The 13,214-nt window shown below is 45.5% G+C and overlaps 1 protein-coding gene across 4 annotated transcripts in view; it reads right to left on the bottom strand.

Annotated features, from left to right (window-relative positions):
- Positions 1–12,030, bottom strand: part of HERC3 (HECT and RLD domain containing E3 ubiquitin protein ligase 3) — a 52,003-nt gene extending 39,973 nt beyond the window's left edge. For 3 of the 4 annotated variants that reach the window (XM_068137337.1, XM_068137341.1, XM_068137342.1), the window contains exon 1: positions 6,573–6,830. In XM_068137337.1, coding sequence (XP_067993438.1) covers positions 6,573–6,798 — 226 coding nt within the window. In that variant the 5' untranslated portion in view covers positions 6,799–6,830. Of the gene's footprint in view, positions 1–6,572; positions 6,831–11,843 lie in introns of those variants that run through there. The other variant, XM_068137338.1, reaches the window with a different exon arrangement.
- Between the last annotated feature and the right edge of the window lie 1,184 nt (positions 12,031–13,214).

The raw sequence follows: 13,214 nt of genomic DNA, 5'->3' as shown, positions 1-13,214 counted from the left end.
GGCTGCTTAATATTGCCAGAGTCAAACCTAAAATCTTTATCACAGAGAGTGATGCATCTTCTGGAAGATTTGATGACTACAGACAGACCAAGAACAAGTACATTTGACAAGCCAGAATCAGATGCAGTCTTTCCATACACTAGTCACACACTGAAAAACAAGCCCACACTTTTTTTCTTAGGCTAGGGGTCATTCATCCTGAAGACCCTACACACTTTTGTAAGCCTTCAAGATTAAATCACACAGAATGCTTTACATTCACCTTTACCAAACTCAGGCTTTGCTACTTCAAAGCACATACCTGCACACAAAGGCTATTAAGGCAAGGGAAAAGTCATCCTTACTGAGGAAAAGCACCTGGGCTGCTTTATCAGGAGTAAGAATATAATTTTTTGAGTTAGTGAAGAGAGGTTTTTTATTTCAGATGTCCATTCACAGACCCCCACCTATAAAAAAGTTGCCCAATATCTACATATCATTGTCTGCAGCTGTATCACAACATATCTTGAAGACAGGAATGATGAACTTCCAGCTGACATCAGGAGCAAAACTACTGAAATCTCTCCTAGAAGTGGGGACTCTCAGCCCCACTTAGGCATTCAGCTTACCAAAGTCATTGTTTTTGTCCAGCACAGACAACCATGCTGAGTACAAAAGTGTTGGAGCATGCAGAAAACTTGCATTTATTACCTCCAGTTTCTTTCCTGCCCTCTCCCTTTACCTCACCACACACACAGAGCTGTCCACCGCTTTTATCCCACAATGACCTTTCAGCATCAGTATAGTTGCAGGAGGTGACATTCATTAGTGCCACACACCATGCCAACAGCAGGGTTTCACACTTCTTCAAAGCCAGGCATACAGACAGTCTCTATTTTTATTGCACTTTCAGAAAGCCCCCGAATACTACACAATGCAGGAATAACAAATACGACCACAATAAATGCAACTTCAGCTTGCTAAACTGACCTACACATCCACAATTAAAGGACAAAAAGATGGTCATCCCTACTGCAGCTCTGCCTTTTGAGACACTAAAACGGTCCCTCAGATCCTCAGTAAAATAGGCTGTACTGATTCCAAAAAAACAGTATCTTGCTTCCCTGGCCTCACTCTTGTTTCCACCTCTCAAAGTGAAATCAGGAGAGAAACCTGGTAGTTTCAACAACACATGTTTTGAGAGACAGCACTTTGGAGTTACATTACAGCTATTTCAGGCTCAGACTATAAATTTCTTTACTGACAAGAAACCTGAAACATGATTTCCATTGGTTTGGGGTCTCCTAAAGAACCTCATCTCTCCTCAGTTTTAGATCTCCTAATCCTGAAGTCTCAGAGTATTGGTAGAAGTCAATTCTCATGATCCAGACTATGCAAGTCTTTAAAAGAGTCCACCATAAATGTATGGCATATTCAGAGCCCTCAGCCAAACATGTCACTGCAATACACACACAATTAAAACAACTACAGGAAAGCACTTCCTTTGATTTTATTTCTCATACAATCATATGCACATTGTTACTAAAATGAAGTACTCTTTATATTCAGCCTTCTAAAATTTGAACCTAAAATCATACCAGTGCCCAAATTCCACTAATTCAGATGAGATGGACACACCATGGCACAAATCCATGATGCTGGATGCTGTTGCAGTCACTAATCAAGGCATTTCAACCCAACAGCCTGGTCAGCTCCTGAGAAATCAAAGGAAGGAAAGGGATGAGCGCAGGCCTTGTCTTGACCAATGCCTACAAGCAGGGTTGCCATGCCTCTACCACACCTTTTGCAGCATGTGGCTCTGATTTCAGGGTGTCAAGAAAGTGTGATGAATGCAAAGCGGGACTCTCCCATATCAGAGCACTTGGGAAACGTTGCAACAGCTGTGTGCTGAGCCTCAGCTCCATGCCCAAGGGGAGGACACAACCATCTCAGATTCTCTATAAAAAGCCTGCTTAGTGAGGACTCCTGCAGTTACTGTTTTGCTTGTTTCACTCCTCATGCAAAAAGGAGAAAAGCAGGGGAACTAACCATTCACCTGCCACTGTTCTGCCACCCATCAGCAGCTCTCAACATTAGCTATTAATTGAAACAGCTATACTATACCTCCTGGTCTGCAACCACACACTTCCACAGCCGCTTCCAAAACGAGCCCTGCTACCTCACCTCCTTCTGATCAACCAGGGCCTCAGGGCTGACTTCTTACCCACCAGGAATAGGCTAAAAAAGGAAGATCCATACAGACTGTCCTCCCAAGTAGGTGTCACATCTGAATTCTCAGCTGTTAAGGGTTTATGATGAGCAGGCATGCCACAGTGAACACCGAGGTGTCTGGTCACTGTAACCCTGTGCTGAGGTTCACCACGTGTATTTATGTTTGAAAAGAAAGGCCACTGAGTGCAGAGAAATCCAGAGGACCGGGATCATGTAGTAGTCTGTTTTGGTGGGGGTTTTTTCCTGCTTTTTGAAAGAGATTGAGCATAACAAAGGTGTTTCTAGCTGTGCGGCTGTGTGCAAATCGATTCTGCAATGCATACAGAAGCAATACTACCCTGCACATCTGCACCCATACAAGATATGTGGTTACAAAACAAATGTTTCCCTCTGCTGTATGATACCAAAGGGCAAAATCAAGGCAAATGGGACTCTACACGTTTCTGTAACTCTCTAGAGACGACAACTACCAAATCCCAAGTTTTCTCACTAGAGTTAAATCAAATCCAAGTGACTTGCAGAAGACAAAATCTAGACCAGAAAAATAATTACATATCTCAGACTCAAGCATGTTTTTAAAGACAACTGCCTAACAATCAGCTAGTTATTTCTGACCCTTCTATAATTCAGCCCAAACCCTAAAAGGCACCTTTGCCTTAGGTACGTGTATCTGTCTTTTGTTTCCGAGCATAGCCCTGCACATTCAGATAAAACACACTTAGGCAAGAAATCACCACAGAGAGTCAAAACATTGCATCAGAAAAGAAGGAAAAAAAGAAAAAAATCCAAGTGAATTACAGGGCTGAAGAAGTGGAAATTTAGATAGCTACAGAGAATAAATTTGTTTCCTAAAACAGTTGTAACATAAAATTATCACTTTCCATCACAGACAGAATGTATGTTAACATCAAATGATGCTCAGGAAATTAACGTTCAGGCTCACTTTGCAGAACACACCACAGCTAAGATCACAGAGTTGCTTCTCCTAAGGCATTGTCAGAACCTCTGGGGACTCCAAGTGTCTTAACAATGCAAGGAAAAATTAGGACAGGTCAGAGAGAAGCTGTACTAACTATAGTCATGGTGAGAGAACATTGAGACACCTTCTACCCCTCTGCATCCCTGACAAGTGATTGCAGTCTGCAGATTGCAGGCTGTGGTTAGGGAGGGGGAACAGGTGACAAAACCCAACAATTTCAATATTAACAAAGCAGATATCAATCTCTGATAGGGATGGACTCCTCAAGTAGCTTGCTAACCACCACAATTCAAAGAAGGAATGAAACAGTAAATAACATGACAGTGTGGGGGAGATGGCTCGCTCTTAATGGAACCCACAAGACTGGCACACTTCAGATCAGCATAGCTCTGAAGTGGGGAATTGGAGACAATTCTGTTAGCTTTTAGCAGAAAGAAAAAATCATTTAGTTAGGATAAACTTACTAGACATCTTCAAATGCTACATTTACCAACACAATGTTGGTAAATGAATGGGCACATCCAGAAAATAATCTTCTACTGACTCATTCTCTTTCAGTGACACACACTCCCCCAGTAATTTACGTTCCCTGAACTGCAGAGGCACAATAATCATTTCACTGGCTTCTCTCCTGTCTTTGTATTACATCCAGAAGCACAGCTGATATGACAGTAAACACAGCTTTTTAATGATCAAGATTCTTTCATTTGAAAAGGTGCCCTCTAATACTCCTCTACGAGGAACTGCTGAAACAGCTCTGTGCCACTGTTTGACATTTTTGTGACTAGCGTGAAGGAGAAACAAAATTCAATTCTCCCACTACAGATGTGTAAAGGAGCAGCAGAACATGAGAAAACAGTATTATTTTTGAATACACAGTAAGGGAAGAAAGGGAGGCAAAGTTTTCAAAAGCACTCACTGCAAATAAAGCAACTCTTCTCACAACAGCAATCATCAGTAAAGCTTACAACCTTTGCAAGAACAAGGTTAGGCTCATGTCCAGTGCCTTGCAAAGTCCCAGGATTATATTCCCAAGCAGACATCACCTTGGGCAATAGCCATCCCTGATTAAACAACATGAGCATATATTCTGGGAAAATGAACTGAGGCTTTAGCACGCTGGTAGCGTAAACCTCACATGCACACACAAAAAGTGAGGGAGAGAAAAAGGCAATTTCCTCTTTGGAGCTCTGACCTGGGCAACAGGAAGATTACTCCAGCTCTCTGAAGTCATCTAGCCTTCAAAAGACTCAAGAACCCCTGCATATTTTTGTACCTTGGAAGACACAAACACAGTCAAGAGGTTCTGCAGGCCATGACAAGCATTTCTAAAGTACCGAGAAGCTCTTCAGGAGCTGCATGAGGGGACAATTGGTACTATGTGACAGCCTGATACAGTAGAAGATGCAGCTCACTTCCAGAGCTGGGCAGCCACTTCTAGCTGCCTCACAGGCTAGGCAGAATCAACCCATAAAGCAGTAAAACCAGGAGGCCTCAGCCCACACCACCGCCAGCCAAAGCAGACTACCACAGAGCAGCATCTGGGGCAGGGCTCCCGCCCAGTTTAGTGCTGTTGCTGTAAAGACTGCTCTAACTGTTCACCACAAGGTCAAAAGGGAAGCTATTCCTTGCTTTACAGCACATCCCTCCCATCTGCTCCAGCCAGCAGAAATCCCATTGCAGGCACAGCCAATAGTGCTGCGTCAGTAAAGAATGATGATCACAGGCTTCTCAGAAAGCAGCACTGCAGAACCTTTTCCAGAATAAGTGAAACCTGCAGGACAACTGGAAGTTGGTGTCCCACCTTAGTGACAGACTCTTCATTTAAGGGGTAGAAGAAGGACATTTGGGATCAAACCCAAGAACATTTCCATTTCCAAATCTCAGACTGCCCTCCTAGCTAAAGGCAGGATTACCTAGCTGCTAGAGGTCTACACTTCAACATTCAAGATTCACATGATCCCTCTTTCAAGTCTGATCTTCTACTCACAATGAGGCCTCCATCTTCATTATTATACTATGCTTCATTTATTTTACAGGTAAACAGCAGGCTAGCCCAAAGATGCTTCTCAGACTACACATCTTTACAGCACTCCAAACAGTAATGAATTTCTGGATTCTCTGCACTACAGTCACACAGCCAGTTAGGCTGTATGCAGGATAAAGTATCTTTATCAGGTTGGGCAGAGTTTTCAATAGGCTTGTTTTCCTTTTACCAAGCATCTCATTTATTCCAGATCTTAAATTTACAAGTCCTCAGAAGTTGAACAATGGTTGTGCATAGACAGTACTTAAATAGTCCTGATAACCCGGACCTCTTCCAGTAATTGTCTGGAAGCCACTTGTAGGAAAAGCAAGAGAGGGCAAACTGAAGGTCAGCTGCTCTAATCCAGCACCACAGACACTCACCATCCAACACCTACCACCCCATTTTGAGAAAAAGAGACAAAAGATACACTGACTGAAGAAAGGAGCAGTGCAATCAGTCAGGTTAGATTTACACATACTACATGGGGAACTGTGCTATTTTGTGCACACCCCTATTGTGCACTAACAAGGTACGTTACAGAAACCCCTAGCCCTGCAGAGGCTAGTCTGCACTTTGAGGAAAGGTGATGTCTTACTGCTTTAATCGCTCACTGAGGGATTTTTGTTATATTATAGGTATTTCTGTTTCCATACCACATTGCAAAACCAACAAGATCATGGAGACAATGAATTGGAAAGCGAGGATTCAAAAGAAAGTCTGTAAGAAAGGCTTCAGAATTTCTCAAAACAACAATATGTAACTAGACCACTCCCAGGGAAGGAGAAACATTAGTTGCCTGTGGTTCTGCTCATTGAAACACAGTGTAGAAACTGCAGTTTTAATCTGAGCTATAATGATCATCCTCTCAGTTAAGAAAGCACGACAGGGTAAAGGCACAAGTCAACAAGTGACTTCCATGAGGGAAAAACAAAATCTATACACCCTCTTGGCCAAAATAAAGTTTGTCCTCCATAACTACACTCAACAGAGATCTCTTCTCTTTGATGAAAAGGACAAAATTCCCAACAATAACTGAATTACAGTAGGCATAAGGACACGGTGCAACTGGAAAGACAAAGGTACTTGTGACTCATGGCACTCTCTTCCCTTTCATAAAAGGGCACTCAGCTCTGCTTTGATGTGTTTCCTAGATAATCTCTCTCCCCACCCATGCTGTCCTGCTTTAGCTTTCTAGAGCCAGCAAATATTATTCAGCATCATTACTGGGCTGTGTGATCTTCAGCTTTGCTAGCTTCTGCACCTCCAGAGCAATCAACACAAAGCAGCTTCCATAATCTTCTCAGACCACTAGCCTTGAGATACTTTAAAGTGAGTATAAAAAAGCAGACTTACCTGGTTTGCTTCCTTCACAGTCATGCCCCAGCTGGCCTTTGGTGTTCAAGCCACAAGTATACACTTCCCCATCTTCCAACAGGAATACAGAGTGGTTTCCTCCACAAGCCACCTCCTTGACATTTCTGTCATGAATGAATCCATACACCTGTGGTTCAGGAATGATGACCTGGAAGTTGCTACCTATCCCAGGCTGTCCAAAAGAGGAGTAACCCCAGCATAGCATTTTCTCTCTTTTCAGCAAGTCATGTATCCCTCCTGGGAAAGAGAAACAGGGGAAGGAATGTGAATAAAGCAAGTACTCACAAGTGATCCTACAGAGATAAACTGCTCAGAGGAGCGGGCAGAAACAACCAAAACCGGCATTTCCTGCATGACTGTCAGGCTTGCAGACTGACAGTAAGAGGGACCTCCATCGTTACACAAACAAAAGAGTGATCAAGCCAGCTCAGGTACTGAGTCAGCACCTCCATACCTCGGCCATCTCCATTTGCAAAGCAGTAGAAGTGTTCTGAAACCCCGCAGATGCAAGCTTTTCAGCAAAAATCACTCTGCTTTGAAAAAAAATAAATCAACCAACTCCCCTAACCAACTGTAATGCCTTTTAGGCTAACAGGGCCAAACCTAAACTTTCAGAGTTAATAGTGTTATATTTGGGCCCACTCCTTAGTGTGAGGGATATATTGCTATGGTAGCCTCACATCTGACCAATGAAATTCGTTTAGACTTATCTTCCCTTTGTTTTCCCTTTTTACACCAAAACATTCAGCTAGAGAATTCTGCAGCTATCTTTCTTAAAGGCACAGCCTAAAACTGTCACACTTAGTAAAGTGGTCAAACTCATCCTGAACATACCAGCATAGGTATTTGTGGTACAATGGTCAAAGCAGAACTGTATTATTCCCGATAAATCCAGATTAAGAAGTATTCTCCTCAGCTAAACGCATTCTTGCAAACCAAGTGTACACACACGTCCCTACAGCACAGCAAAAATTTCCACCAAAACATTCATATGGAGTTGTACACTGACAGTTTGGCCCTGACAGCAGTGGACAGGTAACACCGATGAACCTTGCCAGCAGTCAGGTGTTATCTTTTGTGCTGCACTCAGTGAGAGTCACAGATTTCAGAGTGGGGTAACAGGAGAAGCGGAAAACATAGCAATACAAAAGGCCCAAGGAATTGCTCAGCTTGCACTTGACAATGACAACAGAATGCCAATGCATAAAAGCTGGGGGCAGGGAAACAGGTCTCATTCCAGAAGCAGCATGTGAAAGATTTTAGTAACACTCTCTTGTCACTCCTAATCTCAGTGGGTTTGGGTTATTTGTTAAACATGCCATATTAATAAGACATTGAGAACTCCTCTGCTTGAACCAGAAACCGATTAAAGCTTTTTCTGCAAAGGGATTAAGGAAAGAAAATGAAAGATCCAAGACATCAAGTCTTATGACTCACCATGCCAAGTTTCAAGCTAAGGCAATTTACAGCAGCAGCACTTACTAACCTCACACAGGCTAAGAAAGCAAAATGTAACCCTTGAAGCACCTCAAGGAAACAAGATTCCAGATAGGAAAAGCATGTATATGATTTGTTTCCAAAGCCTGGTGCTAATTCAGGCTCTAGGTATTAGCAATAAAGCCTTTCCTAATCTAAGCCCCAAGCAACAGCGTTATCTCTTACCCCACTATCCCTGCCTGTCAGCTGTGGTCCCTTCCACTGAGGCAGGACTGAACTGGATGGGGGAGGGAGAGGACTGGATTTACCAGTTGTACATCAGTGGTGCAATTTCCTACCACAAACCGTTTACTAGGATCTTTTATTAGGTGCCTTAAAGCATGCTATGAATCCCATTTAACTCTAAAAGCCCTTGCTCTTTTATGGAATAACACAATTCATTCACATCCACACACATGCTTATCACTGGCCATCTCCAATGGACAGAGGAAAAAGCAGGCTACAAGGCTCTGTCTGGTTAAATCATTTTGTACACGCTGTACTTGGCTGTCCTCAGCACAAAAAGCCTGATGGAAGACACTCTGTCTGTTGACTATATTATTTCCTACACTATGAACAGGAATGCCATGAGATGCAGTAAAACTAAAGTGCATGCATATGCTTTAAATGACACAATTGCTGCACTTATCATAAACTGCATGTTCTGTCTAAAAAAAAACCAAACAACAACAACAAAGAGAGGGGAAAAAAAAAACAGAAAGAAAAAACCAGAACAAACAAACCCACCCAGCATTAGCAACACCCTGAAGGTGGCAACACTAAGGCAGGGAGTCATTTCAAAACTGACATCTGAGACAGCAGAAATCAGGGACTGCCATTTCACTCAGCCTGGGGAATTACCTTCTTACAAGGATATAAGCAGCATAACAGCAGCAAACCTGAAGATCCAAAGATCATTCCCTGCTAGTGTAAGTGGATGTTACCTCTGAGATGAAAAGATCTTCACCACCACACAACCTGAATGACAATGTCATTGTACAGTATGAGCTAAATACTAATTTGGGATATCTTTCTAAAAGTGTTCCTGAACAGTCTGCCCCCCACGGACCAGAGGTACCTTTCCTAGTGCTAATTTCATTTAAAATGCTAAAAATACTTTAATTACTTTCCTTGTGTTCATATTCCATGCAAGAAGTTAACATAACGGGCAGTGGAACGCAATGTGATTGGTGAGAGATGGATTTTCCTCTGAGTAAGACACTATTTAAAACAGAAGAGTTCAAATTCTCAGTAATTCATATGCACACTAGGGTGATATTTCAGAGGAGATCAACCCTCATTCGCGTTAGTGGCCAGATTTTCTGAAGCACCCTCAAGTTTAACGACCCCTAAAAGCAGAGAACGTGGCACGCCAGACCCTTTACAAAATCTGGTCTTAGACTTCTAGGTAGTTGGGTGGGGTTTTTTTTAAATCATCCCTTGAATTCCATTCCCATCCTGCAAACATGTTGCTGATACATCCCTGTGCAACTCTATTCCAAGGTGAGAGAGCACTACTCTGCATTCAGGAGTGAAAACAACATAGCCACTTCCCATGCCAGCACACAGGCACAACTAAATATTTTCAAATGGCCTGATAAGCCACATTTTAAATTCATTTATTTTGAAGACATCACACATTTTAAAAACCACGTTTGCTTTATTCTCCTCACAGCAAGTTACTGAAAGTCTTAATACTTCATGTGTTCAAGTGGGAGCTGTGTTCTGAAACACAACAAGGCTTTAAATGACAATTTCATGGTCCATTTCCAATCTGATGAAGGCCATTACTCTTTGAATTAGGGGAGGAAGCAAAAATGCACATTATGCTGCAAACTACCTCTAGAAGCTGCATATCCTCCTTACACTAAATATATGAAAGGTTTCTAGCGTGGGCAGGCACGAACACAAATGTATCTGCACATACAGATACATATATAAAACCAAGATAAGGTTTATGTTTACTTATCCGAAAGAGTGTCTAATTATTCCTACCACTCAGCTCAATACACTTTCAAAGATGGGAATGTTTATATTCAGAGAACAAACCCTTAGTGAAGGTGTTTTTCTTTCAGTGCGTGTTAGGACATGAAAGTTCCCAGTCCCTCTTAAAAATCGACGGGCAAAACACAACAGCTGCAGTACCCAACCACATCACCTAGTCCTGTTCTTCACAGATCACAACACAGCCCACATTATAGAGATAGTAACAGATGCAATGCAGCAAAGCTGGTCATTTGTGGAGATTCCCCATACATAACAACAACAACAATCAAAAAAATAAAGAGGAGGAAGGTATAACATCCCCAAACTTTGACATTCCAGGAATAATTCACCATCAAAACAGTGAAGGGCGTACACAGCTCAGCTAGAGACGGGAAAACCTCATGCTGTGAGGACTATTTTGAGGAAATCTATTGTGGGTAGAAGATCCACACTCTGCTATAATAAGACTCAGCTGGCATACTAAGTATTTATCCTTTGGTGAAAAAGCAGCTCTGGTTTGGTAAAATAATTCTGCATGTAAAGATGATGATGACAAGATGTGTTTCCCCCCTTTTCCCCCTTTCTTTCTTTTTAATATCTGTCACGACATACAGTCTCTTCACACAAACACATTCTAAAGCCCTAGCTGCAATCACAACTGCACCCTTCCTGGGAAAGTCAGCAAAGTAAATACGGTGCTTGAAACAAGCGACAACCAACCTCTCCTAATAAAGAGGTATGCCAACTGGCAGGGCACAAATAAACAAGGTTTCTTCCTTCCCTGTTATTTGCGAGATTTCACCTAGCGAATGTGCTTCTTTTACTAATATTGCCTAATAATGAAGAAATTTACTGCTCCTTTCTGCCGCTAACCCTCCGAGCCCACTTTCTCCTTCCTTCTGCCATCGTTTTACTCCAACTAATGTCCAGTATATACCGGGATACAAAGCAATCGAATGCAAAGTGTTACGAGTGAAAGAGTTAAGGCAGGAAGGGAGCACTTCCATTGTATAACCATAAAAGCTAAGCAAAAGGCGCTCGCACAAAAAATCATTTTAAATTAGACAAAATCCTCAAATCATAACAGACCCACATCACCTCCATTTTGCAATCCCAGTAAGAACACCTCCCAGCCTTCACCCCCAATACAGGCTTCTCGGTTTCCGTGCTTGCTGCTGCTGCTGCTGCATCCCAGCCGCAGACCGCCTCTGCCCGCGATCTCTGCGGTGCCCGGCGGGCTCACCCAGTCCCAGGGAACGATGGCAGCGGCCTCGGACACCCGCTGCCCCTCCACCCCACGGCACCCCACGGCGGCTCCCCCCTGCTCGCCCCTTAGCTAGCCGTACCAGGTGATGCGGTAGCAGTGCCCACAGGCTCCTGCCGCAGACCTACCGTCGCCCCTGGCTCACCGCACCGGCCCGAGCAGGCTCCGCCCGGGGACGCGCGTCCTGCGCCACGGAAGGCGGCAAGCAGGAGGGGGTCTGCGGGGCTCCGCCATGCCGCCGCGCTACGCCGCGCAGCCCCACGCTGCCACCTTTAGCTCCGTCTCCCATACGCACCGCTGCGGTACGGGGACTGGCAGCAGCCCCACCGCGGACCCGACGGGAAGCTGAGTTTTCTCTCCTCGGCACTCGCCTCGCCGGGCCGGCCCAGGCCCGACCCCAGTGCAACGGGCTCAGGTCCACCCCAGGGGAGCTCCGACTGCGCCAACCAGAGCGCCCGGAGCAAGCGGCTGCCGCAGACCCCGCGCCCCCCCCGCCGCCACGATTCCGCTCCGCTGCCACCCACCTGCCGCCGGCCCCGCCGCTGCCGCCACGGCACTGAGGAAGTCCAGCCCAGGGACGCTGCTGTCACCTCCAGGAGTGACAGAGCTGGCAGACCAATGAGAAGCACGGGGCCGGCCCCCAGAGTGCAAACCGACGGTGGGCGCTGCGTGTCGCTCCGCCTTGTGGCTAGTGCCGGGCCGGTCGGTGTGTACCTGCGGCGGCTATTGGCGGCTGCTGCGGGCTCCTGCTGCTTCCCCCCTGACCCATGGGGCGGGTGTGGGTAGGCCCCGAACAGTTCCCGATGCCGCCAGAGGGCCTGGCCTGACGCAGCGTGACGGGCTGCTTAGCGCTGCCGTCGACTGCGCGGTCTGCTGCCGTGGCTGGCTCAGACCGGGCCAGGCCCGGCTGCTGGTGCGAAGGAGTTGCCTGGCCGGCCTGGCGGAAGCAGCGATAAAAAACGAAGGGACCAGCCGGCAGTATGGGCTCTGAGGCCCTTTGGCGCCTGGTCGTGCCCCGGACTCCTTCACGGAGCGGGAGCGACACTTCTAGGCGTGCTGCGATGCCGTTCCCGCCTCATGCCCCAGGAAGATCCGTTGCGTAAATCCCCTGTCCCTGAAGCCAGAGGGCTACGTGAGGTCAGAGCTCCGTGCACGTGTCAGCCGCGTGCGCGCGTCCCCGCCGAGGGCGGAATGTCCCCGGGGAGCTGCGGCTGCTGCCAAAGACCGGGCGCTGGGGGTGGCCATCCTGGGCTGCACGCCACGCCCCGGGCAGGCAGCCTCGGGCTGAGCAGGTCAAGGGCTGCGCTAAGGACAACAGAAACCAAGGGGCGAAGTTAGGCGTTTGCAAATACTCTAGAATTTAAGCTATCCTAAATGAATGTATCAGGGGAAAACTTTGTTTTGTTAATCATGTAATATCACTTATTAATAACAAAAGGCATTTCCTTTACCCTCTCCCCCCCCCCCCCCCCCCCTTTTCCATTGCCTTTAGGCAAGCTTGTTTGTTTCAGAGCTCGTACATTTTATACAGAGTTTCAGCCTCAAGAAAATATTTGTGGTTAAAGTACCTGGAAGAAAGTGGGGAGGGAGGGATGAGGCCAATAAGCAGGCAATTATGTAACTCCCAAGTACTCCTTTTCAGATTTCAATGCCACCCATTAGAAAAAGACTCCACACCCCACAAGAGCAATGCACAGGCTGGATCCTGCTCAGTCCATCAAAACGACTGTCAATATTTGAGCAAACCACAAAGAGATCTTTGCAAGGACTCAGGGTGGGGAGAAGAGGTTCCCTAAAGCAAGTCTGGTGCCTGCAGTACTCATTTCCCGGACGCTGCATCTCCAGTAGCCTGCAGTATTTGTGCACTTCGCATGCCGTGTGTCACCTATCAGATA

This window comes from Melanerpes formicivorus, unplaced genomic scaffold (assembly GCF_026170545.1).
Source record: "Melanerpes formicivorus ecotype bairdi unplaced genomic scaffold, bMelFor1.0.p_v2 SCAF_4, whole genome shotgun sequence".
Classification (NCBI taxonomy): Eukaryota; Metazoa; Chordata; class Aves; order Piciformes; family Picidae; genus Melanerpes; species Melanerpes formicivorus.
Note: the sequence above shows the minus strand (reverse complement) of the source record. Positions and strands in the feature narration are given on the sequence as shown.